This window comes from Pan troglodytes, chromosome 3 (assembly GCF_028858775.2).
Source record: "Pan troglodytes isolate AG18354 chromosome 3, NHGRI_mPanTro3-v2.0_pri, whole genome shotgun sequence".
Taxonomy (NCBI): domain Eukaryota; kingdom Metazoa; phylum Chordata; class Mammalia; order Primates; family Hominidae; genus Pan; species Pan troglodytes.
The window spans coordinates 82,596,182-82,619,593 of record NC_072401.2 but is presented as its reverse complement, the minus strand read 5'-3'; the positions used below and the strand labels follow the sequence as shown (position 1 = coordinate 82,619,593).

General features: G+C 34.9%; 1 protein-coding gene across 32 annotated transcripts in view; it reads right to left on the bottom strand.

Annotated features, from left to right (window-relative positions):
• The window catches only part of FRYL (FRY like transcription coactivator), a 280,599-nt gene that overhangs the window by 115,641 nt on the left and 141,546 nt on the right, over positions 1–23,412 (bottom strand). For 25 of the 32 annotated variants that reach the window (XR_010156313.1, XR_010156314.1, XR_008547561.2 and 22 more), the window contains 4 exons: positions 20,970–21,169; positions 9,861–9,914; positions 7,367–7,506; positions 6,004–6,100 (listed from right to left, as the gene is read on the bottom strand). Coding sequence is in view for 29 of the 32 variants with exons in the window: in XM_063808910.1 (XP_063664980.1) it covers positions 6,004–6,100; positions 7,367–7,506; positions 9,861–9,914; positions 20,970–21,169 (491 nt within the window). In the remaining 3 variants the exon portion in view is untranslated. Of the gene's footprint in view, positions 1–6,003; positions 6,101–7,366; positions 7,507–9,860; positions 9,915–20,969; positions 21,170–22,153; positions 22,507–23,412 lie in introns of all 32 variants that reach the window. The other 7 variants (XM_063808895.1, XM_063808899.1, XM_054683155.2 and 4 more) reach the window with 1 other exon arrangement.

The window sequence follows — 23,412 nt, the reverse complement described above, 5'->3', positions numbered from 1 at the left end:
GCCTGGTTTATGAATTAAACTTTATTATGAGTATGTATGTATATGAAGAAACATAATACAGGCTTAGTATCCCCTATTTGAAATGCTTGGGACCAGAAGTGTTTTGGATTTCTGATTTTCTTAAATTTTGGAATATTCACATATACATAATGAACTATCTTGGGGATAAGACCCAAATCTAATCACAAAATGTTGTTTGTTTCATATACACCTTATACACATAGCTTGAAGGTAATTTTATAAAATATGTTAAATAATTTTGTGCATGAAACAAAGTTTTGACTGTGTTTGACTGCAACCCATCACATGAGGTCAGGTGTATAACTTTCCACTTGTAGTGTCATGTTGGTGCTCAAAAAGTTTTGGATTTGGGGACATTTCAGATTAGGGATGCTCAACCTGTATATACAGGGTTTGATATTATCCATAATATCAGGTACCAACTAGGAGTGCTGGAACATATCCCCTGAGAATAAAGGGAGACTACTATATTTGCTTCAGTTATGACTGAAGTTTAACAATGACAGCTAACGACAACACTCAGCCATGCTATGTGCTCTTTGTTGCCACCCTACTACCACCATCAACATTTTCTATGTTTATAACACTTGTAACAGTCTTACAAGACACAGGTATACCTCCTACTTTACAGATGAGGGAAATGAAGTTCAGAGGTTGCTGTGTACTTCTCTAGAATATACTGTGTCCCTAGATTCTGATATATGTAAATGCATTTGAGGCTGGGCACAGTGGCTCACGCCTGTAATCCCAGCACTCTGGGAGGCTGAGGCGGGTGGATCATCTGAGGTCAGGAGTTCCAGACCAGCCTGGCCAACATGGTGAAACCTCGTCTCTACTAAAAATATAAAAATTAGCCAGGCGTGGTAGCACACGCCTATAATCCCAGCTACTCGGGAGGCTGAGGCAGGAGAATTGCTTAAACCCAAGAGGTGGAGGTTGCAATGAGCTGAAATTGCCCCACTGTACTCCTGCATGGGTGACACAGAGTGACTCCAACCAAAAAAAAAAAAAAAAGGCATTTGAATAAATAAAACAAATCAGCAAGAAAACTTTGGTCTTATCATATTACTGCCAGGAAAGAAAGAGAAACACAGAGAAGTAAAAGAAGAAATACATCTTATCTTTAATTTTAATTAAAAATACATAAGTTCTGGTGAGACAGAGTTCGAGGTGTGATAAAAAAATACACAAGTTCTAAAAATTTTACTTTAAGAACGAACATTATCAGAACACAGACATCCTGAAAGTCCCTATTTCTCCCCTTATTTTCAGTAGTTTAAAAAAAAAATTCTCAAACTGAATTTCCAAAGAAGAAAGAGAAAAGAATCTCATTTCGGGTCACAAAGAAAACGTTCTACTTTCATGGAGTAATATCTCCATCTTTAGCAACAAGAATTTCTAAGATCTTGCCATCGGTGTGATTTTAGAAGCGGCTCTAATTCTACTTCAATATGCAAGAAAATCTAGTAGAAACTATAGTAACTGGCTAGGTGCAATGGCTCACGCCTGTAATCCCTGCACTTTGGGAGGCCGAGGCAAGCGGATCACCTGAGGTCAGGAGTTCGTGACTAGCCTGACCAATATGGTGAAACCCCATCTCTTCTAAAAATACAAAAATTAGCCAGGCTTAGTGACGTGCACCTGTAATCTCAGCTTCTCGGGAGGCTGAGGCAGGAGAACTGCTTGAATCAGGGAGGCAGAGGTTGCAATGAGCCAAGATCAAACCATTGCACCCTAGCCTGGGCAACAGAGTGAGACTCCATCTCAAAAAAAAAAAAAAAAAAAGAAACTATAATAACAAATACTCAGGTTTATTCCAAGGCTATTTCCACTACCACTGCCAAAAGTTTAATGCTTTTATCACATTATGAAAGTAAAGAACAAAAGACTAGCTTAAGATAGTGTGAAGTTGGACTAGCCCAATCATTAGCTAAATGACCAATTCTCAGCACCAAGGAGTGTAAACATCACACTTTAGCAGAATGACAAGTCACCTCCCATGTGGACCTTTGGGACTGCTCATCAATATCTAAAATGCTATTAAGTCTGAAAATGCAAATAATCTACTCCGTATACATAAAAGATATCACCACCTTCTGATAGTTCACAATAATATGAATAAAACCAAGCCAAGAGCTTGAAATGGCTCACAAACTAGGTTTCTCAACTTCTTGTTTGTTTTAAAGAATGAACATATGACTAAAATTCAATATTAAAAAGAGTATTGCTTCAAACTTTATAAATGTGATATTGCTGTTTAAACATGCTTTTATCATGGATCTAAGCCCTTTGGTACAAACATACTATTTTAGTTGGGCATTACCCCAAATTTATTCTAATGACTTTTTTAGAAAAGCAAAATTAGTCCTCTATTATCTGGAATTAATTTTGTTTCCAAGGTGAATCCCACTACTTAATTTCATCATATTTACATTAGCTCTTCGGCTAACTTGTTACAATGAAAAGTTTCATTCAATTTTATAAAATACTGGCCATTTCCACTATTCACAATAGCAAAGACTTGGAACCAACCCAAAAGCCCATCAATGATAAACTGGAGAAAGAAAATGTGGCACATATACACCATGGAATACTCTGCAGCCATAAAAAAGGATGAGTTCATGTCCTTTGCAGGGACATGGATGAAGCTGGAAATCATCATTCTCAGCAAACTAACACAAGAACAGAAAACCAAACACTGCAAGTTCTCACTCATAAACGGGAGTTGAACAATGAGAACACATGGACACAGGGAGGGGAACATCACACACTGGGGCCTCTCAGCGGGTGGGGAGCTAGGGGAGGGACGGCATTAGGAGAAATACCTAATGTAGCTGATGGGTTGATGGGTGCAGCAAACCATCATGGCACGTGTATACCTATGTAACAAACCTGCATGTGCTGCACATGTACCCCAGCACTTAAAGTATAATAATAAAAAAAAAAATACTGGCCATTTCACCTAATGTATCACATATTTTACCAATGAGAATTAAGTTTATTTTTATCATTAAAGAGAAAATTTGGAGTAAAATCAATGAATTTGCTTTATAATCTTCAGCAAATCACTACAATTAAGAACATTTCTTCACCTGTAAAGTGAAAATAATAGATAATATGTATTGAGGACTTTCCATGCATCAGGCATTATTATATTTAATTCTTATGATTCTACAAAAATGATATCACACATTTTTATAGAGGAAGGAAGAGTCAGGGACAATAACTTGCCCAAAGTTACAAAGCAAGCAAGAGAGCTGGCATATTAATAGTACTTGCCATGGCCATCTCCCAGGGTTTATTACAATGATCAGTTGGCACAAAAGAGATAGAGTCCTTCATACATTTTGAAGAGTTCCAAACGTGTGATTATTACAGACAAAACAAATTATTCAAGATACAAATAATTTCTAATACATGAGGTCAAAGTCTAACCTATAAGGAATATTTTACTCGTCAAGACTGAAACAACCATTTATCAACACTTCAATCCTCTGTAGACTGTGTGCCTCATCACAATAAACCTGAATCACATTTTAATATAGGTGTATTATATGGGGCAAAAGTAAAAGTCCTATTAAATTGTAGATATATTACATTGTTTACTCTCTGGATCTATTAAACCTCATGTTATTCTGACAGAAGAAAATTGGGTTAGTTAGTGGTGATATTTCAGCAAGCTCTATTGATTTTTACATCGTTTTCTCTAGTTTTATTAGAGAAGCTACAAAGACTTGCCTTTTACCAGCGGGAATAATCCCTACATAGGATTTTAGATGAATAAAGTGTATCTATGTTCTTGGTGAGATACATATAAATATATTTTTTGATGAATGCATTTAAATTAGCGTATGGGGATAATAGTAACAGAGGGGAAGAAGTAAGTAGAAAGGATACTATAGGTTGGAATAATATGGTGACAGATCCAAAGACAAAGATTAGCTATCAAGGCCACTGCATTTCTTTTTCACTTTCAGTCCATGTGAACCATGGGTCAGAAATGATTTTGTGCAATGCAGTGAATGTGAACAATGAGTCCACCAAAGAAAAAAAAAAAAGATTTTTTTTTTTTTTTTTTTAAAGAGACAGGGTCTTGCACTGTCACCCAGGCTGGAGTACAGTGGTGCAGTCATAGCTAACTGTAACCTCAAATCCCTAGGCTCAGGTGATCCTCCTGCCTCAGCCTCCAGAGTAGCTATGCCTACAGGCACATACCACCACACCCAGATAATTTTTAAATTTTTTAATATTTTGTAGAGATGGGGTCCCCACTACTAAAAAAGTGTTATGTTTATAGATCTTTTTTTTTCTTTTTTTCCCCCTACATGAAGACCTATCTGGACTGTGTTAAAAGAGGAGGAGGAGGGCTACAAAGGCAACAAGGAGGGGAAGAGGACAGGGAGGATGAGGGGGAAGAGATGGGAAAAACGCCTCCACAGGGTTGCCTGTGAATTGTAGTTCTGAAGCCAGTGCAATTGGGCAACTTTAGGATGAGGAGCGAGACTGACATCTAAGAAAAGGATGCCATGGGAAATGAACGAAGGAGGAAGGCACAATGGGGCCAGGTCACTGGGGTTCCTGAATGCTAATGTAGGGAGTCTGCCATTTCTCTGGCTGGAGGAAGAAACCCTATACTGTTTAAGCAAAAAAGTACAAATACTGGTTACCAATCCACTTAAATGAAATACATTTAGCACACAAGATACACCAGGGATAAATCACAATGAGCAGTAGTCAGAGTCCATTGCTGGGCTCTGGCCATTTCCAGTCCTTAGCTCTTCCTATCCTAGTGACTGCTGCCTTAAGGTCTTAGTATCTCAGTTAAACCAAGAGATCACAGAAGTCAAATTTGGCTTGTTAGCACAACTCCCAGAGGAGATTTCTTTCCTACCTCTACCAAAAAACGTTTATGAAATGCATATATTAAAGTGATTTAACCTTTAATTAACTCTGTTTTACATATTTAAAATTATGTTTATTTGCAGATTTCAGAGTACCAAATAACTGTCTTTTCATATTCCTTGTAAAAATAAAAGCTAAATAAAACTGATTATATAATTCAAGTACTTTTATACTATGAGAAAAACAGACTGTCAATTAATTTTATATCTTGTATTTGCTGTTTGTCACATATTCCTTTCTATGTAACAAAAACAAAACTCCCTGTCCAAATGTGTCATATCCAAAATATGACTCTGACCTTTAGGCTTCCTAACTTGTTTCAAAAGAATACAATGTTCGTGCCTGGAAATACATGGTTCATCCTTGAATGATATAACTTTAAAGACCATGATCTTTAAAAAAAAAAAAAAAAAAGCTTTCAAATTCAGCACGCATTTATACTGATCTGGAGTAATAAAAATACTAAGACTATACCTGACACTATATTATATATTCATATCTTTACTGTGTATCTATCCCATTCAAGTGCAAGCTCATGAGTTTATTGCCTAAAACAGTGCCAGCACACAGTAGGCATTCTAATATTCATTGAATGAATAAACATTCCTAACTTATTATCTGAAGTATTCTCACTTGACTGAAAAACATTTGCACATGACAATTCGGTACCCTTATCAAATCACCCCATGCCTCTACTAAAAGTGCACAATTATTACATGTTGGAATGCAGGCTTGGGGGCTTAGAGGAGAAATAAAGTGGAATAAGGGACTGAAGTAGCTGAATGGCAGGCAAACTACATTTACAGCTAAAAGTCAATATTAACACAATTTCCATTCAGCTCCATTTTGCTAACAAGATTTTATATCTTGGATAAGCATACAAAGGCAAAAAATAGAGGAGATAACAGATAGGTACAGGGCAGGAAAGCCCCAGGCAACTGAAAGAAGTATAATTAAATTACAGGAATTTAATTTATGTGGGCTAAAATTCTAGACACAGCATCTTAAAGTAACTGAAACACGAAGGCACAGTAAGCAAAGAATAAGGAATACAGACTTTGCAGAAATAAAAGAGCTTACCTGCTTTAGAACTTCAACTAAAACTAAACAAAAAATGAAGTCTACTGCTAAGTCCCTCCTTTCAAGAAGATAATCTCTTTCACGTTGCTGTTCATCCCTGAAACAAGAATCCAAAATTAGTACTGCATTAAGATTATGACTTTAAAAATAGCTGTTAGTTAGTAGCTCATGTTGCTTACTGTTTTCCTACTATGTAAAATGTGCTACAGCAATTGTTAATATGAAGCTTTTTGTTTTTTATTTTTGTCTTTTTGGTTTGAGACAGGGTCTCGTTCTGTCACCCAGGCTGGAGTGCAATGCTGCAAACATGGCCCACCGCAGCTTCAACCTCCTGGGTTCATGTGATCCTCCCACCCCAAGTAGCTAGACTACAGGCAAGCGCCACCATGCCCAGCTAATTTTGTTTATTTTTTCTAGAGAAGGGATCTCCCTATATTGCCCAGACTGGTCTCAAATTCCTGGGTTCAAGTGATCCTCCTGCCTGAGCCTCCTAAAGCAGATTACAAGCATAAGTCACAGTGCCTGGTCTGAAGCTTTTTAATAATCCAACATATGCACAAACATGTTTTTATGTTCTTTCCCTTTTTATATACGGGGTGTTTATTCAGAGTTCACTATTGTATCTGTTAGCATTTAAACTTAACCTAAAAGAATTAGTAAGAAGAAGAAAAGTATTTTAAATTTCATTTAGAAAACGTAGCATTGTTCCATATTTGATTACTAGTATTTTGTTAAGAACTGAAACAAAAGTATTAACTTTTCAACATGAAAATACAGTACAAATTCTCACAAATTTCAGTTGAAAAATCACAAGTGGCATCTACTGAAGTCCAACACTAAACCATGGACAATCACCTGAACACACGTGGCTCTTACATGCATGACAAGATCATCCTGGGAAATTTGAAGGAGAAGAAAACAAGTTCTAGGAATTGAGCTCCAAGAACAGTATCATAGTACTATTATAACACAGGGTTTTGGCAGTCTTCCTGTATTACAATAATTGCCTCCCTTCATAAACCATATAAACAGGAACTTCTTTGAATATTTTCTTAACTTTATGACTATTAAAAGCTCCTCACTGAACTGCTGAAATGGCACTCCTAAATAGGTTTTTGTATTACTAATTTTTGCATGATACCCAGTATGAGTACTGTAGGGCTACATCTAGTTTAACTGGTACCTTCTCTTGATTTACAGTTTATGTGTGAACTATCCTTCTCCCTTACTACCACCTTTGTAACAAAAGTAATCAACGCAGTTTGCTTAGGAATCAAACAATAACAACCTTCAGTTGATAATATCACCCCTTCATTGGAAGTGGGTTAATTCCAGGTGAAACAGTGTAAAATAAAGCACTTACCCCTTAGACTTTGTGCTAGACCGAGGCCTATATTCATAAGATTCATCTTCCGTTCCATTTTGGCGTCTGTACCAGTCAAACAAGGTGCGAAGTAAGGAAGGGAGACAGTGCTCTGCTACTGAGCTCATAGAGCTTATCAACTGAAAACACAAGATATTACCAGAAAATAAATTGTAACACTGAATGTACCACACTCTAAGTTCTATTAGCTATCATTTAGAAATGAATAAACACAGTAACTCAATGCAATAAATGTGCTTTAAAATTAAAGCAAGGGTCAAGGGTTTAGCCAAGTAATAAAGTTGGCTAAGTTTCACCCACTATTAAACTTTATCCAAATCCACGTGGTTTAGCTCAATGGCTTTCAACCTTTTCCCTGCCTCCATATGCCACCCGCACATGTAAAAACATGCCCATTAGTAACATCCCTGATTAAATACACAGATATCTTTGGGGGAAGCATTACAAATAACATGTACTTTCTGCCCTGGCAACTCCTATGTGTTCATGTGAACAAATGATTCTAAAATATTGCCACTACATGGATGAAAAGACAGAAACAAAGACTACATTATGTAAGAACTGTGGGGAAAGCTCCAATTTACTATGCTATGACAAAGAGGAGAATTATAATTACTCTGCTATCTGCAAATTAGCATGTTAGAAACATGTAAACAGTGTGTAAGGCTTAGACTACATAAAAGGACAACATAAATGATAAGTGTACTGTGATGAAAAAATGTTACTAAATTTGGGGCATTCTTGAAACGATCTGAATTCTAGGTGAACATCACAGATTCTTTTCATGAATGAATCCAACTTGTCTGCACAGGCTACCATCAGCAGTCCCTAAGGTCACTCTTTACCTTGAGGATCCCAAGAACAATTTTCTCTCTTCACAAAAATTTCTGTATGTGATTCAACCCATTTCTCATAAAATTAATATTCTGAAATCAGTATATAATTAAATATGCTTCACTTTGTTAACTTATTTTTAAAAGTATGGGTTGCAGGATATTCAAGGTCTCTTTTAGTTCCATGACTAGAGCAGGAGTTAGTTATTGAAGAAGATAAATTGATACCTCTGTAAATTGAACATTTAATTTTCCTGTTATTTCATATTCCGCATAAAACTTCATCCAGAAAAAACAGAAAAGAATGAAACAGTTTATTTGATTCTGTTGGCTGTTCTCATTTTCATTACTTGTACTCTCCTTTAATAATCCTTTTATTGTACATTATCATAATTTGACAGGTAAATAGTTTCTAATACAGAAAACTAAGGTATAAACAAGGTTCTAATTTTATTTAACCATACTTTTAAAAAACCTGTATTTCATTAACAATGAACACTATCACTCAGAAGAAATCCCTTGCAATATCTAAAGAAGGAACAATAAAAACCCATCAACTATTGTAAATAAATACAAAACAGTTTATACCACACAGAGCTTTTTATTGTGAGCACCCTTACAAAAAAAAAAATCAAGTATGAGGCACAATCATTTATAGTTTATTAATCATTTACAATAAAAATGGAAATTGTCCTTAAAATGTTGTTTAATCAGATTTCAAATCCTGATTATGGATTGATTAGTGACATGGATTCAAGATGTGAATAATCTAAATAACTTTTGTAGTGGCATGAGACTTGAAAAGCACTGTATAAGGTGATCTTATTATAGTCTTATTGTAACAGAGGTCTTACTGCCCTATTTATGGTTTCTTCTTAGACCAGTGACTATTTACTAAATGTATGTAACAGAATCACCTAGGAAGCTGTTGTACATACAGGGGCCAGAGCACCACCCTCAGTGATTCTGCTTTGGCAGAACTGGAGTGGATCCAGGAACACAGTATTTTGGTAAGTCTCCACCGAGTAATTCTAACCACTCTTCTTTATTTAGTCAATTAGCCTGATATGAACATTAAACTCTATTTCTGAGATATATAATTTTGGGTAAAGTGTCCCAGGAGTACTAGATAGTAAAGAAAGTTAATTTAAATTATTGGTTTTTAAAAATAACCACCATATATTTAAATACTTATAAGAAAATTGATCCAACATTTAATCCAAGCAAGAGGAAGAATTAGCATTAGAAGATCAGCACAAGAGTTGTTAGACACCGGCATTCTACATGCAGATTGAGAGCCCCACAGAAAAATAAATAAATGTTAAAAGGTAAAATATTATTATGTAAAAAGTGTGGCAATTGATACAGAAGGAAAGACTGAGGGATGTAACTGAAAATGAAAAATGTGAAAGGTACATTAAAGAGATTAACAATGAAAAGCTGTAAAATGCTAAATGAAGTGAAACTAATCACAGCTCATTATACTACTTATTTAAAAAAACTATCAAATCTAGAATGAATTAAGCATACAAGGATATATAGAAATTAAGGAATTCCTTAATATTGAATACATTTGGGCCAGACTATTAGGATGAACACTATTTCCAGGGGAAAAAAAAATTCTCCCAAAATTGTCATACCTGATCAAACTGAAGATCTTCACCCCTCTGAAGAGATCTGGACAATAGCTTCTCCTATGATTAAAAAAAAAAAAAAATTAAAAATAAAAATAAAGCACAAATATAAAACATTAGAAATCTTCTACATAATAAACAGTTTAGATTTGTGCGTTTGGTTTTGCTCATTTTCACTTGTTACTAGATTGTTTTAAAGAAAGATAAGCCTCCTCTTTGCCCAAGGTCACATGGTTAATTTAAGTGTGGCTCCAGAGGCAAGGCTCTCACTGTGATACTCTCCATACCAAAGAAAGTGGTTGTGCTCATCATCTCCTTTTGTAACAAGTTTAAGTTTGATAGTTCTTAGATTACAGACTTAAAGTTCAACATAGGTTTTGTTTAGATTCAAGTTCAAAAGTCAACAGTATGTGTTCTTTCTTTCATTCATTCAAGAGTTTACTGAAAAGCAGCCTAGTACAGAGATTATCAGTAGCCAGAGGGCCTTGGTGTGACCTCCGACCTGACTACCATGAAGTGAATGACCATAGGCTGATGCCTTATGGTCTCTGTGCTTCAGTTTTCTTATCTGAAAAAACAAGGCGGTTGTCAAATACTGGTATCAGCAATATGCCTATTCTGTTTAAAAGCTTATAGCTTTTAAATATCTGTTCAATACTTAACCTCACTCGTAAGAGAAATATAAGTTAAAAAAAAACAAAGAAATACTTTGGGTATAATATATTGTATATACACATTCACTTACATTGGCTAGTAATATAAAATATCTCTTTTATATGTATGTAAAACTATATTCTGTATGTATATGTAAAAGAACCATGTGTTTACCAGTGGGGAGAGAAATTTGATAGTTAGAAAAAGAGGTAAAAGTTGGGGCCTGAGGATGGAAAGTTGTTACTGCATAAACTTCTGTGCCAGTTGAACTTGCTTGGTATCACAGAAGCCAAGAAGAAAGAGTATTTCATTAAAAATAAACAGTATATTGCCAGTACAATACTTTCAGGAGGTAACCTTCCAGTATGACTGCTTCTTATTAATTTAACTGATATCAGGAGAGGGTTCTGATTTAGTGGTATATCTTGCTTCAGCACAGAACAATCTCTCCTATCACATACCAGAATTTTTTTTTAACTTTCCATCTGCTGATTTTTTTACTGAACAAACAAATATTGAGTTCCTTCTATGGGCAAGTAATATCTACAAAACACAGAAGACGTGGTGGGACTCACTGTGGAAAGCTAAGACCCTCTATCCTTCAACCTCTGAGTCCAGCGGGCATAATAGATACTAAAGTCTCTCTACCATCTCTCATCTGCATATGTACTCATTCTTGCTTGTATGAAGAAATGCCCAAAAGGGGTCAGTCTAGATCACTGTCTAAAATTAGTATAGAAAGATCACCATTGGTACATAAAGAGGCTTCCCCCAGTAGAAAACAGGAGACTGAAGAAATGGACTATGATGCTATCTTGCAATGGGTTGACAGAAAGTGGGAGTAAAGAAAATCTTGGACAAACAAAAGTTAAGATGGACACTGGATATTGTAATGTTAACTTTATATGTCAACTGGACTGGGCCATGGGGTTCCCAGATATTTGATTAAACATTATTCTGGATGTGTCTGTAACAGAGTATCTGTGGATGAGATTAACATGTGAATCAGGAGACTGAGTAAAGCAGATTGCCTTCCCCTATGTGGGTAGGTTTCATCCAGTCAGCTGAAGGCCTGAACAGAACAAAAGAGGTGACCTTCCCATAAGTAAGAGGGAACTCCTCCTGCCTGACTGACTTGAGCTAGGACATCGGTCTTTCTCTGCCTACAGATTCAAAGTGAAACATCGGTTCTTCTTGGGTTTCGAATGTGCTGGCTTTCAGACTAGAACTTATACCATGGGCTCTCCTGGTTCTCAAGCCTTCAAATTCAGACTGGAACTCCACCATTGTTTCTCTTGGGTCCCCTGCTTTCTGACTGCAGATTTTGGGACTTCTGAGCCTCTGAAATCATATGAGCCAATTCCTTGTTATCTATAATAAATCAATCTCTCTTTCTACATACATACAAACACACACCCTATTGGTTCCATTTCTCTGGAGAACCCTGAACAATACAAACATAATTTCTAATTTAATCTCCTCTTTGACCCAAGAAAAGAATATGTCCCAGGGAAAAAATGTATACACATTTGCAAAGAGGTGTATAGAAGGACATTCACTATCAATGGAAAAAATGTGAAGCAACGTCAATGTACAACAATAAAACTTTGGGTCAGTAAGTCATGGTATATTTCTTATGCAGTTGGCCTTCCATATCCTTGAGTTATGCATTCATGGATTCAACCAACCTTGGATCAAAAGCAGTAAAAAATAAAATAAAACTGCATCTGTACTGAACATGTACAGACTTGTGTCATTATTCCCTAAACAATATAGTAGAGCAACTATTTCTATAGCATTTACATTGCATTATATCTTACAAGCAATCCAGAGATGATTTAAAGTATACGGGAGGATGTGCATAGGTTATATGCAAATACCATGCCATGTTATATAAGGGACTTGACCATTCATGAATTTTGATATCCAAGGGAGGTCTTGGCACAATCCCCCATGGATGCCAAAGGACAACTGTATTAGAATATTGTGTAGTCAGTTAAGTAACAGGTAGACATAAATTTATAGATTGAGCAAAATGTTCTCAATATATGAGTTAAATTAGAGAATAACAGATAAAAGGAAAGAAAGTATGTATATATGGTAGTTAATACATATAAATTTAAAACTCTAGGAATATATATATCATACATTAATATGTAAAGCACAATTATAAGTCATTTTTTCATTATACCATTATTAACTTCATTTTCATTTTCTGAGTTTTCTACAAAGAACACAGATGACATGTTCTCATCCTTAAACTCAAGGGTTGCTGCTGGGGTTTCTAGTACTTGGTGGTATCCAGCAAATCCATTTAATTATAGAATACAATATAGCCACGAAAGGTATGGTTACAGAATAAGTGTTTTAAAACATTAAAATAACAATATACCTCAACAAAAACCAGGAGGTATGGAGAAGTGAGGTGGTTTAATTTCCTCATTGTCAAATCTGTTTGTCAATAAACCTCTCTCTCTGTGTGTGTGTATATGTGTATACATGTGTATACGTATGCATATGTTTAAGTTTAAAGATATCTTAAGAACTATTCGCTCTGTAACAAAAACATTATCTGAATGTAAAAATTAAATCATTTTCATTTTAGTTTTTTGTTCTGTTAAACAAAATTAACCAATATAATTAATCAAATTATTCGGCTAATTGATAAGCTAATATAATTAATCAAATTAATCAAACCATTATAATTAGTTTAACTTAAAATAGCATGTATGATGTGATTCTTTTTGTCAGTCTTTCTACCTACTTGTCTTGCTGGCTGCCCCTAACTTACTATATATATTCATAAGAGATGTTTGTGATTATGTTTATAAGTACATGATAGTTGGTTTTTCTGTCGAGAATTTCAGGATGATTTTCTAAACTGTCTATATCATGTATTTTAATTGAAATTTACATTAAATACATATCACAGAAAAAGTCATTCTCTGAAATAAACAAGAAATATATAGAGATTTATGAAGCTTCTCTAGCCAGTAGTCCCAATTTTTTTCTCTCATGTATGATTAATCTTTATGAAAACAAGATCACAAATGTATTTACCACTGAAATATAAAAATTCCCAATCTAACTTAAGAGAATAATGTTTGATTACACCTGAAGCCACATTACTTTCTTAATAAGGTGAGATTTGGGGAACGTCTTTAGTACTCGGGTCTCTGGGGTTAAGCATATTTGGTCAATTATCTTGTAGGACAAGACATTTATCTCTAAAATCAAACTGCACACCATTCACATGCAACATGAGGATTCTGTACAATAATATACTAATATATGTTCAATTAACTAGCTCTAACACTTCAGTGAAACAGTATGTCCCATAATAAGTCCTGTAGAACACTGTTTCTAAAAGTGACTATACTGAAAAATCTTAGCTTTTTTAAAAATGGATTTTACTGTCCTAATGTGAACTATGTATCTAAGATTGGGGGTGGGGAATACAGTAAGAGGTTTCTTTCTAACTTATTTGACTTATTTGATCCCCCCTTTTCACTGTAAATATTAAGTCTAAAGAGCTTTAACATTTTGAGGACTGCTGATTCAAGTAGTTTTTTACTCATGTAGCGTATTTATTCAACACAGTTATAGCCAACTAGAAGAATAAGAGAGAGTGATAAACTTTTCAGAAACACACAGTTGCCTTATGTTTAACATTTATTTGTTTCATAACAAATCCATACTTCCTGAAAGATTTCTGAAGATTTGACATCCTCACAGAGCTTTTCCTGAAGCGGAAAATGGGGGTGGGTTGTTTTGTCCATAAGAACTCAGAAGTGATTTTTGAATGCAAAAGGATATGTTATCCAAAAAAAAAATAAATAAAAAAATAAAAACAGAAAACATGAAAAGATATACTACACTAAATATAAATTACTAATCAAGAACTTTGTATTAACTTCTTAGGTTCATTATAGTGTAGTTGAGGATGCCCTAATGCTTGCTCAAGTAGATGTACTGTGTTTCAATATGTAAGTTTTTTTATATAAAAAAACTGTCACCCAGACTGGAGTGCAATGGCATGATCTCAGCTTACTGCAACCTCTGCTTCCTGGGTTTAAGTGATTCTTCTGCCTCACCTCCCCAGCAGCTGGGATTACAGGTGCCTACTACCACGTCCAGCTAGTTTTTGTATTTTTAGTAGAGATGGGGTTTCACCATGTTGGCCAGGCTGGTCTCGAATGCCTGACCTCAGGTGATCCATGCGCCTCAGCCTCCCAAAGTGCTGGGGTTACAGGCATGAGCCACCATGCCCGGCCTCAATATATTAGTATTTTTTAAAAGACAAACTATTAAAAAACATTTATTGTCTATGTAACTCACCACAAACAACTAAAAAGTAAAATTATTCTTTACACTAACACATAAATGAATGCAAAGATGTGTGTACAGCAATATGTCCTGTAGCATTTCTTTAAAGCAGCCTCAAACTAGGGTAAGGCCAAAACTGCCTATCAATAGAGACTGATTTAAAACTATATATGTAATATTCGACTGTTAGAAAGAATGAGATTAATTTATATTGGCTGATACATAATAATCTCCAATTTAGATTGTTAAAATAAAAATATCTGGGTACAGAAAAAATGTGTATTTTATATATATCTCCCCTTCATTTGCGTGTGTGTGTGTGTGTGTGTGTGTGTGTGTGTGTGTGTTTAAAGGTGATTTCATATAAGTAAAAAAAATAGAACAAAGAATACGAGAGGCTGGGAGGGGTAGGGGAAAGAGAGGCACAGAGAGATTTGTTAAAGAATACAAAATTACGACTAGAGTGGGGGGAATAATTTCTAGTGTTCTATACCACTGCAGGATGACTATAGTAACAATAATACATTATATAGTTTCAAATAGCCATAATAGAAGGAGGATATTGAATGTCCCAACATAAACAAAATGACAAACATTTGAGATGATGGATATGCTAATTAGCCTGGTCTGATCACCATATGTATTACCACATCCCTATGTACTCCCATGAGATCTGCAATTATTATACGTCAATTATTTTTAAGATTAAAATTTTTTAAATTTAAAGAATAAAAAGTTTTTAAAGGTGGCAGGTGCTACAGAGATGGATAAGTAATAGACATGAAAAACTGGTAGACTAAAAACTGTTGATAGTGATTAGATGTTTTTATTATATAACCTTTAAAACTATTTCTACTTTTTATAGTCTTATTTTCATAGTAATAAAAGTTATAGTAATATTATAATTATAAAATATAATACTTTATAATATTATACAGTATTATAGTGTTATTTTCATAATACTATAAAAAGTTAATAATTCCAAGGCTCACAATCCTATATTTTATAATTTAATTCTACATATAGTGCATATGTAGGATACCAACAGCAATATGTAGCTTCAGAGAAAGCAAGAGAATTTTTGGAAAAATTTTGAAACCGTAACAATGACACTGAAACATTTCAGTAATCTGTAATTGGAGATGGCAGGTTGAACACTTGTATAGCCAACCTTCTATCCTAAAACAGAACAGTGAAATAATTTTTATAAGGGCTAAAACAAAAGAACAAAAAGGATGGGAGAGGAGGTGAAAAGCAGATGAAGACCATAACTAATTATCTCACCAAACAACGGTGACTCCTGAGTAAGCAAAGGGGAAAGTCGGCAGTCTGTTCATTCAGTCAGTCATTCACTCATTTGTCCAAATTATTTACCGGGTTCACAGTATGCCACACATTGTTCTAGGTTCTGGAGATACAGCCATAAAAAAACGGAAAACAACTCGCTCTCTTACAGAGTTAACAGTCTAATTAGAGAGTAAAGGAAGTGTATATTATGTCAGACAGATTTAGGACAGGAAGTTGGAATGGGGACTGAAATTTCAGATAACATGATCATAGAGAAGATGACACTTGAGGCACAACCAGAGGGAAGTGAGTGAGCTTGACCCACAGAGAGTAAAGGAAAGATAACCCAACTGATGCTTTAGAACTTCCCAGAAGGCTCAGGAATTGGAGAACTTGGGTACTCTGAAAGTATGGCTAAAGGTGAGGATAAAAATAAGAGGGCTGGTTGAAAGATTGTTTTAAAAAGCTTGTTTAAGAAAGATTTAGACCCTCCCTTTCACTTTACCTTCAGAGGCATTGCCTTTCTTAGGAAAGGGCAAAATACAATGATGCTGACTGGGGCATACAATGGTTGAAGAGGTACCATACTGAAGATAGGGAGGTTAAGCAAGAATATATACACCAAATATCAAAAACCCCAGTTATCTTCTGAGTCTAGTTCCCCAGAATGCTTGCAGCTAAAGCCTAAACTCTCCCATTCAGAGTACTGTAGGAACCTTCTTTGGGGACTCTGACAAGTCCCCCAAAAAAGATCTGACACTGATGGTCCATTGACAGTAATACACAGAAGATCACAGTCAAAAAGGCTCCTCTGTGTACACTGGACTTCCAATCAACTGTGTTTCATTCTTAAAATATAACAAGTTAAAATAAACATGTGAGGAGAAGGTAAAACCAGCAGAAAAATGCAGTTTGGAAGAAACTGACCATACAGGGAGAAGAAACCCTTTAAGACACATACACATATTTATACTCTCAAAAAAATAGTGAAAATTTTAGAGTTTTTAAAATGCTGGGCCTAAATCAAAACATAAGGTCTAAATCAGAAGAAGATAGGTAAATGGATTTTCTTCTATCTTCTTTTCTAGTCCCCAGCAATCTAAAAGATTAACAGATAAACTTGGATATACCTAGGTTATTACCGAGGATTGATCCATCTCCTTTTAGGAAAAAAGGACCTAAGGTATTGGATTGCATAGCCTGCAAGTTGCCATTTCAATCACCGATTGCCCTTCTTGAATCTTCCTTCTAAAATGAAAATGAAATTGTGGCTAAAAATCCAACTCAGCTAATCTTCAAGTCTTTTGGCTTCCTTAATCTTCTTTTATTATGGTTTCTAATATAAGAATGAAAAAGCCAATTCTCTCATTTTAGTGGTAGATTAAATTCTTTCAGCAAAAGCCATTCACATTTGTGTTTTTGAAACCTACTATCTGACTGACCATGAGCAAGGCCAGCCTTCTTGTATCTGACAAGCCCTGGATGCTATTTTCTTTAAAGTGACTCTGAACCCCGAGAGTCATCTTAGATGATTATTACCTAAAAGGGTACAGAATAAATTTCAAAATAAATGAAATTCCAATAAAAGCATTTGAAGCTATATTGTAAACACTGTGACAATATTAGATTAAATGTATTTTCATTATCTAATCTTGAAGCTATGGATTCCCAACTTACCCAGACTTGGACATAAATAAAAACAAAGCTGGCACTCTGCTCTAGATAAGAAGAAATTATCTTGGTATATAGGAGTGTAAGGGGTAAAATCTGTAAAATATGATGGTGATGTGGGGGTTTTCCTGGTGTGTCAGGAAGAGTAAGCAGTGATGCCTCTTCTATTTGTGATGGCAGAGTAGAAACATCTACGTTCTGATGAAATCCTTACCACTATTAATCATAATTTTATAATCTCAGATTACATAGCAGATGCCTCTAAAATTAACTATTAAATAAATGAATTAACTAATAAGATAAATGAATAGCATCAGGCTATTCTGAAAGAACTATCGGAAGCTCTGGCTAGAATGAAAACATTATTATTATTATTAGAAAAACAAAAGGCACACACCACAGCAATACTTCTTAAGGCTACATTCATTAAAATACAAATATTTAACAAAAACCCTCTACTGAGTACCCACCACCACAAGCAGTGCCACAGATACAGAGATGAGAGAGACCTGGTTCCTGGTATCGAGTAACTCACATCGGAGAAGATAAACATGTAAGCAATTAACTATAACGTGATATCATCATAATCTAGAAGTATGTACAAATTATTACAGTAAAATACATATTCATTTAGCTTAGGGGGGGATGACTAAGTTAGAGGGAATATATGGGAAGTTTGGAATGAGAATATACAATATGGCCAGAAGTGGTGGGTCTATAATCCCAGGACTTTGGGAGACCAAGGCAGGTGAATCACTTGAGCCCAGGAGTTTGAGACCAGCTTGGGTGAGATCTCATCTCTACAAAAACACAAAAATTAGCCAGGTGTGGTGGCGCATGCCTGTAGTCTCAGCTACCCAGGAGATTGGGGTGGGAGGATTGCCTGAGCCTGGGAGGCGAAGGTTGCAGTGAGCCAAAATTGCGCCACTGAACTCCAGCCTGGGAGACACAGCAAGACCCTGCCTCTCCAAAAAAAAAAAAAAATATATATATATATATATATATATATATATATGCACACACAAAATCTCAAATATATAAATATATATATAAAAATTGAGAACTGGTAGGACTGTATCACATGATACTACTATAAAACATTTCATAAAATAAAGTGTTTTTAAAATGTGCTGTGTGACTTGAAAATGGCTGAGGCCAGGTGATGGGTCCTAAGTGTTCATTATACCATAATCTTTAGTTTTATATATGTTTGACATTTTCCATAATAAATTCTTCAATTTGTTTAGAGTTGTTCCCTTACTGTATGCTGTTTAAGTAGACTAGTGTAGTAATTTATCATGTAATTCAGAGACCATTGAAAAAGAAAACTAACATTTTGTAGTTTAAGCATATCTATAATCAAATCTTATAATCATGAACTTATGCTATAGGCTTTTGTAATCCTTACTTCTAAAACAGAACTTTATATTAATAATATATATGCTGTCTCTCTATATATATACTATATATACATTATACAATATACACAAATATATATACATTAGTATAAAAATCAATTTGTTATGTGGAAAGCAATCATGGGATGATTTAAACTGAATATAAACATCTGCACAGTTTTGAAATATACATTTGGCTATTATTACGTATCAGATCCCAGAACATATTATTTCATAGATGCTTTCCTCAGAGTAGTTTTCTCTACTTAATCATTGAGAAGAAACTCACCTTCACAGCAATTTCAAGGCTACTTCACTAAGAAAATAAGAGCATTGACAATACTTCCTTCAACTTTCTTCCTGCCCTGTCCTCCCTTCTGTTGTTTTCCTCTCTCATCCTTCTAAGGAACTATAACAGGCTCAGTAAGCACACAGGTTCTAAAGCCAATATATTATTGTGCCTAACTCCTCAGTGCGCCGTCACAAACCCTCTGAATCTGAAATTGGTGGTGAATAGCTATCCCTAATTCAGTTGTGTAAGGAGTGAGTTTCAGCTGTTACAACATCCTTCGCCTTCCTCTCCATTCCCAACATTCCACATTGAACCTACACTGTGTTCTTAGTACATCACATACCCACTTCCTTCCAGCCCAAAGAGTAACCTAAACTGTCACCTATTTAAGGTGGCAGAGAGTCAAAGTTACTTCCTGTAATTATATCAAGAAGGTAAAACTGTTCTGTTTTATTTCTGCTTATTTCCAAATCCAATAACCACTTCTCTCAATGTTCATTGTACTTTGCTGCTCTACGTTATTGGCAATAATAATTCTATATTTTCTTTCCCTTGAAATCATCATTTGCTCTTTTGGCTTCAATTTACACCCTCATATAGATGATACCAAAATCTGTATTTCTAGTTACCATCTCTTGAGTTCTCAAAAAGAATTTCCAACTACCAATCAAGCAACTAATTCCATGTGGTGAGATCACCAGTATCTCAAGCTTAAGGTACACAAACGAAAAATCATTTTATCCACCTTTTCTACCCAAAGATATTCCTGTGTACTTTACCAAAGTAAATATATTATCATCTTTACTAACACTCCAGAGCATCTTTAACCCTTAACTTTCATTCAAAATGCCCCCTACTTAGTTACTTGTCAAGTTCTATTGATTTTACTTCTGTTATTTCTCTTACTTTCTTCTGCAACCATTTCTACTTTTAACACCATAGTTCAAGACCCCTTTCATTCCAGCCTGAACTATGTACAATAACTAAATAGTCTCCGCTCTCAATGTCTTCTCTCTCTATTGTTCAACCACCATATTATCCATCACAATAGCATTTACAACTCTTTAGAAACTGACCCATGTGTTTGTTTTCAGTCTTTCTCTTCCCTCCTCCTCATCATGGGCTCTAATCAAATAGAGCTTCTCACATTCTCCAAGTATGTCTCACACAATATACATGTAAAATATGTTCTCTTGTTTATTATAAGTTTGGCTGTGACCTTAGTGTTAACTCACATTATATCCTAATTTTCCTTTATTTCCTATGTTTTATTTGTTTCCACAATTCCCACTGTTGAAGTTCCTTTTTGTTCTTTTGCGACCTGCAGCAACTTATCAAAGTGGATTCTAAAGTCAGTGCAGCTTTCTACATCACCACTATCCCTTAATATTTTTTTCAAGTATATTATTTCCTTTGAAAAATCTGTATTATAGTGGCTAATACAAAAGTCAAGAAAATATTTCAGATTTATAGGTCAGCTGTACTCACCAAGGGTTCGGCCATTACAACTTCAATTTTCTTTTCAGCTTGAACAGCAAATTCTGCAAAGAGGCTCTTGATGACATATTCACCAGGTTTGACATCTGGGTCAATCGTAATATTTGACATGATGATATTTTTTTTTCCCCAAGTGGAATGAAAGTTGGAAGAAGCACAGTATTTATTTACTTTGCTGACTGGCGCTGAAGCTAAAAGTAAAAGAAACAAAAGAACTCTACTTTAATAAATCAACTCAAGAGGTCTACCATAACTACCCTATTTAATTTGTAAGCTGCCTCTAACCCTCAACCAGTTCTCCCAATCTCCTCTACCATAATCCATTTTGTCTATTTCTAACATACTAACATATTTATAATTTAATTACATATCATGTATATTATGTACTGTTTCTCTCTCTATCCTACTAATGTGAATATAAGAACAGGGATTCTCTTTTGGTTTTTGTTGTTGTTGTTGTTCACGGTAAATTCCAAGTACCTAGAACAATGCCTAGCATAGATTAGGTGCACAGTATTTGCTGAATGAATGAATGGATTCTAATCAGACAGTCAAATGCAATAAAGGAAATAAAACAGGTGTGAATAAATGAAACAGGAATGGGATTGGGGAACTGAAAAACAACACTACTTTGGAAAATACGCTCAGTGAAGACCTCACTGAAGAAGCTACACTTAAACTCAGGCCTAAATGATTTTTAAAATGAGGGAGCAAGACAAAGCACCAGGAACAGAAAACACAAGACTGAACATGCATGCTTAAAACACAGAAAGACCAGTGTGGCTGGAGCTCAAGGGAAGAAGCAGAGGTGGAAGGGGATATGAGATAAGGTCAGAATCAGTAGTCAGGGAGCAAGTCACAGAAGATCTTTAAGAACTTTGTAAGAAAATTAGATTTCATTCCAAATGCAATTAAAATTCAGTGGAAAGCATTAATATGGAGAGGGATAGGATCTGGCTTTCTCTTTATAAAAATCTCTCTGGTACCTCTGGAGAATGGATTGAAAGAGGGAAAATGTAGACCCAGGGAAGCCATTACAGAAATCCAGGTGAGATCATTGCAACTTGGGCTAAGAGGATGGCAACAGCACAGGAAAAAAAGCAAAGTATTTGAGACTTGTCATATATTAGTGGATTAATCAGTGAGGTGACAGAAAGGAATTAACAATGACTCACAGCATTTTTACTTGAATCACTCATAGGATAGTGGTGCCATTTACTCAGATGGAGATGACACGGTGCTGGCAAATAGTAAGCTGCATCAGGCTTGGCCCCAAAAGAAGACACACCACTGCATGCTGTGCAGCTTCACCTGCTCTGTTCTTCTGACTGCCTGGGCAGCCTACTTGGCTTCCTACATACAAGTTTTCCAGTCATGTCCATATCGATCCCATATGTTGATATGTCGATCCCATATCCTCTAACTTAGCTTATGTTGCCTTTTTTGGCTTAGAATATTCAGGGAGAATCTGCAAGTTCGTGCTTCTTTACCTCAACCTGAACTCCAGAGACTGCCCTTGAACCCCTTCCTTGAAAGAGGAAGCAGAACACAATTACTTAAACACTGATTTCCTGTGTTTGTGTCTATGTGCACATAACTATAGGATAATAAATTTGTTCTAAATACATAAATTCAAAACTTATTTAAAAATTTTTGTCAAATTAAAAAAACTTGCTCTACCACACATAGGTCAAAATACACAAATCTGTAAAAGTAATCTAAAGAGTATCACAAACGTAATATATCTAAAATAAATATCTTTGTGTCATATCAAGTTAAAATACATTATGTACTGTATTCTAGAACGAAAATTATATAACAACTCAAAACAAAAACTCACAGTCCTTTGAACACAGTGTACATTATTTTAAACAATGACCTGTTTGTTTACTCTGTTTCATGATCCAACATTGTGTATTATCAAAGAGGGAATCTGTTAACAAATGTCATTGTGGAAAAAAGAAGAGCTCTCTAATTTTTAAAAAATTATTTTGGAACATTAAGAGTACCATAATTTAACTTAAGGTAGTGGTTACAAACTATACCTTTTCCTTTAATTAAGATTCATAAGGTCATAACAGTTATAAAGTTTCTCCGGCTTTAACGTTACAGTAAATGTAACTAAACAAGAACCTTATAACTAACCTAGGTACTTCAATTCTAAATTTTAACAAAGTAAAAACTTCTAAAATGACATTCTAGCCTTTAAACATTTTTTCTACAAAGAAAAAAACTTTACTTAAAATGACTTCACAAATAATTTGCCTTTACTGTCTTCTACTTTCTTAAAAATAAAGCATAACCAAATATTCCTAGGTATCATAATTGCATACATTAAAAAATTTGCCTATAAAGCCAAAAGTTTTAGGCAAACCTTTATTTACAAGTTATCTGTCAAGATAAAAATATTTTGTTTGATAACTCAAATTTTTAT